Below are 4,873 nucleotides of genomic sequence, written 5' to 3'. Positions count from 1 at the left end.
GGGGGGGGGGGAATCGGAATGTATGTAATTTGAGTTTTTACCCCACAAGTTTCATAACTGAGTTGCATTTTTTTTTTTCCGGTATGCTTTTTAAGAACTGCAGATCTGTAGTTTACCTTTCAGACAGAAAGATAACCCGTGTTGGGATTAGAACAGAGATAGGCAGTCTCCATCACTGGCATCACTGGCTAGGGGGCTGAATGTGGGAAGCTGCATTTCTCAAAACCAGCGCTGCTTTTTGTTGAGGACTGCAAAATCAATCTCAGACTGTAGAAGTAAACGTACATGGATTCGAACCACTTAGAAAACAAAGCATTAGCAGATCTGGATTCTAGCTGTGTTTCCTGGGTTTATTAAGTGTGTGATCACCTATCGGTCTTGATTTGTAAAGTACTGTATACATTAGAAGTAAGCTAAACATAAAAGGAAAGCAACGTAAATTTTGTTAAATTTTTTTTAAAGATTGTTAATTTCATCAACAGGAAAAACAATACATTTGTTGTAGTCAATTTGGTAAATGCAGGTGAACTCAAAGATTAAAATCATTCTGAAACCATGTCTCAAGAGATACATATTGTTGTTATTTTGGCATATTCACTTTTTGCTTTTTTCTGTGGATTTTAATACAAATATCACCCCTATTGGTGGACATTAAGGCATTGGCATTTTTGTTAGTCGTCTCCTCTGAGGAACAAAAGCTAAGTAACATATTTCTCCCCACAGAAATGATGACCGGGAAATCTTATTGGAGTGTCAGAAAAAAGGGCCATCGGTGAAAACATTCACTACTTTAGCTGCCAAGTTGAACAAAAATCCAAATCAGGTAATTCCCCGATTTTTGTGTCTCTTGAGTCATTGCTAGTTCCAAATAAATTCCTAGATTTAATTAAAAAACATCTAAACTACGTAGATACTTATTAGCCAACTTCTTTAAAAACATGGCACTTTATAGAGACTATTAAATTAAAAACTTGGTGAGATTATGGAAAAAGTTAATTGGGAAAGTGCAGTTTTTTTCTTTTTCCTGATCTCATTTTACTTATTCTCAAGCACTTTTATAATGATGTTTGTTGACAGTTTACCATTCAAATTTAAACTGGCGGTCACTTTTTGTATGAAGACAGTTCCTTTTCTTAGATATTGCTTCATATATTACTGAGGGCAGCTTTCTCTCTCTAGGTGTTTTATGAAAGTATTCATCAGTGATGAAAAAATACTGATAATTAACACTAATTTTTTAAATTTCTTTAGGTCTCAGAAAGATTCCAGCAACTAATGAAGCTTTTTGAAAAGTTAAAATGCAGGTAGTTAATGGTTACACTCAAGACACTAGTAAAGTGAATATTTAACACTGTAACTGTGCAATTAATGGCCTGTTAGCCATTGAAGGTGTTGAGCAGTGAGTGAGAAACAGGCTGCCCTGGAGTTCCTGCTTCAGCCACTGCTGGGAAGTAGTTGCTTGTGCAGGCATCTAAGGTCGGTGTCTGTCCATTCCCCCCCCCCTTCTCAGAGTGAAACCTGCTGTAGTTCTGATCAGCAAGGCATCTCCTCAACCTCCTTCTGATTGCTGGGAGTCCATTTGATGGTCTAAGTAATTTGTAAGTGAAGACGAAGAATACATTCTTAGAGATAATGTTTTGTAAGCATTGGAATCTGTGCAGTCATTGTAATGTAAAATGTCTCTTTAATTAGCCCTGCTAAAATCATGAGAGTGAATAAATACAAATCAGGAGTCACAAAGGCTTGTCATCTGGACAGATCATTCAGGTTACTGTGTCATGTTGTTGACAGTGTTCACAGACGTGTTCCCTCAGTTCCCATAAGCCATTTTGGGTGCACGTTTATGACGGCAATATTAATTAAATTATCAGGATTTTCCTGTAAGACCTGAGCCAGTTCCTTTAAAGTATTTTGGATTTTACTTAAAACATTTCAGTTGATTTGTCATGGTATTTATTTGAGCTAAAAAGTACCCAATTTAAAGTGAAATTAAATCTGAATGGAAATCATGCTTGTACCTAGATCTCCATTTGGAGGGTTCTGAATATTTTTGAATTGTAGACCTGCCTCTAGACTCAATCTGAAGTGTTCTCCTTAGATAACCTATTAATTTACATCTCTTAAAGCACTGGTCTGCTAATGAGCGATTCAAAAGACCTTGAGTAGTTCACTGTGAAGTTAAACTCCTATGTAATTCTGAAATAAGTTGAATAATGGCAAATTTGCAGCAGAAGATGATTCAAAAAAACCTTTTTACCCAAGGATGACACAAGGGTCCCAATTAAGGGGAAAAAATACTTTTTTGGAAACACCGAGCTTTTAAGTTTTCTCTTGCCTTTAAGAAATTAAACTGGAAAAAAAAAATTAAACTGATTTTCTTGGTTTACTTAAATGTTACCTTACAATGTGATTTCTGTTCACTAATGAAGAAAATATAAATTTGTGAAAGAATTAACTTGTATGTGGTAATGATGCTTGTTAGTTTGAAATCTCCAAATCCCATTACAGATCTAAAAGTTCTCAATGACATTGAAACTTGAGTTTTCTTGCTAACACATTCCTGGCTGGTCTCTTAACCAAGTGTTTTCAAGTACTGTACTCTCACTACATTCTTAACAAAATCACAGTGCAATGATAGACTTACCAAACCAGTTCTATAAATGCTAGTTCCTTAACTAGTATTCGCCAAATAGAGTTCATATTAACGATGAGTGCTTTGTGCAGTGGTCAGATCCGTAAGATGAAATCATAATTGTAGCATTTTCTTACATTACAGATGAGTTGCTGAGTTCCTTGGAAGCTTATTGATATTACATACTGCACAGAAGCGTGGAATTCCTCATGTTTTAAATGGGGAGCTAAGTTTAAATAGGTGGGGTTTTTTTTAATAGCACATTTTAAAATTGCCAGATCTGCATTTTGTTAAAAATCACTTGCTGACTTTTTGATGTCAAGTCAGCATGATCAGCTTGTTGCAGTCATTGATCTGATTGGTTTACCTGTTTCCTTAGGCTATTTATATCTGAATGTTGGAACTTGGGATCAGAGTGAAAGCAACAAGGATAGAGTCTTGACAGCTTAGTTTTGATATTTCAAAGAAATAAAATTCTTTTCTAGATAAAAAAAAAGTTTTACAACATTTTCATCCTAATATCCGTTCAAGTTCAAGTTTTTATCCTTTTTGTATTTGCTTTTGTAATGGCCTTTTCTCATTTTGGTGCATTGTAAAATAAATGGTAATTGTAAATATGTATATTTAGCAATGATGTGAAAAAGCTGTGCGTGGAAGGTACACTCATAAATGGCTTTTTGTAGCCAAGGATTTTTAACCTGTATAAAGCTTTTTGTATAAAGTTTGCTTTCTACAACCACAATGTATGTTAATAAAACTATGTAAAGTTCTGTTATATCTTGGTCAAAATGTTCCTTTTCGTGAATTTAATTATAAGCAATTGAACTTCCCTGCCACTCACACTGTGCATAACACAGATTTAAGTACATTTTCAAAACTCATTTAAAAATTAAAATGTCGCTGCTAGTGCTGCCGCTGGCTTCAGCGTTACATCCCTTTCTTTTTTTTTTTTCTCGTTACATCCCTTTCACCTGACTGGTGGCCCAGGTCTTTTAAGAAGTTCTCCGCCCCCCTCATTTTTGCTTCTCTTCTTTCCTGCTGCCTGCTTCTGTGCTGCATAGACAAGGGAGCTTTTAAAAAGTTCATGGAAAAAATCTATTTTCATTCTATTTTCCCACAAACTTTTTGAAGCCCTCTCACATACATAAACCTTGTCCATTTTAAGGCATGACCTTCCCATGAAGGCTACAAACTGACAACCCCTTTCTTCTCGGTAAGTGGCCGGGACTTCATTGGCATAGTACCTGAAGCTGGGTTACAACTTCCACTCATTTACATTATCTATGCCCAGTCCCTGCAATGTGCACACCAGCACAGGGCAGTCTACAGCCCAGGGACAGATAAAAAGTATCAAATTGTTTACAGCTTTCCTAGAGATACTTGACAGTCAACCTGGCAAAAATTAACCCCCTGTATTAGAAATGTACGTGGGAAGTCACAAAGCACACAATTTAATCATTCAATCACAGTTAAATTGTGCAATCCTCACCACAAGTCTATTTCAGACTTCTCATAGTCATTGTTAGCTCCCCAAGGCCCTCTGGCCACCCATGCCCCGTCTCTAGGCAAACTGTTAAGAAAACACAGGAAGCCGGCAAACAAAGCCAAAATGACAATGTAGAAAAACCTCAATTTGAAAGTGCAGAAAATATTAAAAATGGAAACTACTTTAAAATAGGTCAAAAGGGAGAGCAAATAAATGATAAAAGTATTACATTTTAACTACATTTGCTATAATTGGCTCTTTGATAGCAAGGCTATTCATATCCCTCAACTGTGCTCAGAGAATTCACTGGAGGTTTAAGCCATACGGGGAGCCTGCAAATGGATTTTTGGCAGGTGGGATGCCAGCCTCGGGCGGAGGACATGGCTCAGCTCTAGACTGCGTTTTCTTTGGTAGGTGTGATCAGGGCTGTTACCTCCTCACTCAATTCCCAATTGAGCTCCTTTGGACCACTGGTAGCAGATTCCCATAAAGTTTTTTATTCAAGTCTTAATTCACAACATCATGGTCATTGACACCTGTATTATTGCCACAAACAGTTGGGGCAACAGAGGAAGGGCTTTATTTTCTAGTCCTGGAAGACTGCTAAAGCAGAACAATTGAGGAAGCTTCTTGTGTGTAAATTACCGTACACAAGTATAAGCCGACCTGAATATCAGCCGAGGCACCTAATTTACCACAAAAATTGCATTAAAAATGTGCTTTAAAAACGGCTTATGACTTCTGGGAAGATGGCG

General features: G+C 36.8%; 1 protein-coding gene across 3 annotated transcripts in view; it reads left to right on the top strand.

Moving 5' to 3' along the window:
• Positions 1-3,407, top strand: part of CASP8AP2 (caspase 8 associated protein 2) — a 33,663-nt gene extending 30,256 nt beyond the window's left edge. For 2 of the 3 annotated variants that reach the window (XM_045294523.1, XM_045294525.1), the window contains 3 exons: positions 724-823; positions 1,252-1,476; positions 2,777-3,407. In XM_045294523.1, the coding sequence (XP_045150458.1) occupies positions 724-823; positions 1,252-1,308 (157 nt within the window). In that variant the 3' untranslated portion in view covers positions 1,309-1,476; positions 2,777-3,407. The remainder of the gene's footprint in view (positions 1-723; positions 824-1,251; positions 1,477-2,776) is intronic. The other variant, XM_004696238.2, reaches the window with a different exon arrangement.
• The last annotated feature ends 1,466 nt before the right edge of the window (positions 3,408-4,873 follow it).

The sequence above is a fragment of the Echinops telfairi genome, unplaced genomic scaffold, assembly GCF_000313985.2.
Source record: "Echinops telfairi isolate 266 unplaced genomic scaffold, ASM31398v2 ScPeMD7_3533;HRSCAF=4204_0, whole genome shotgun sequence".
NCBI classification, from domain to species: domain Eukaryota; kingdom Metazoa; phylum Chordata; class Mammalia; order Afrosoricida; family Tenrecidae; genus Echinops; species Echinops telfairi.
Note: the sequence above shows the minus strand (reverse complement) of the source record. Positions and strands in the feature narration are given on the sequence as shown.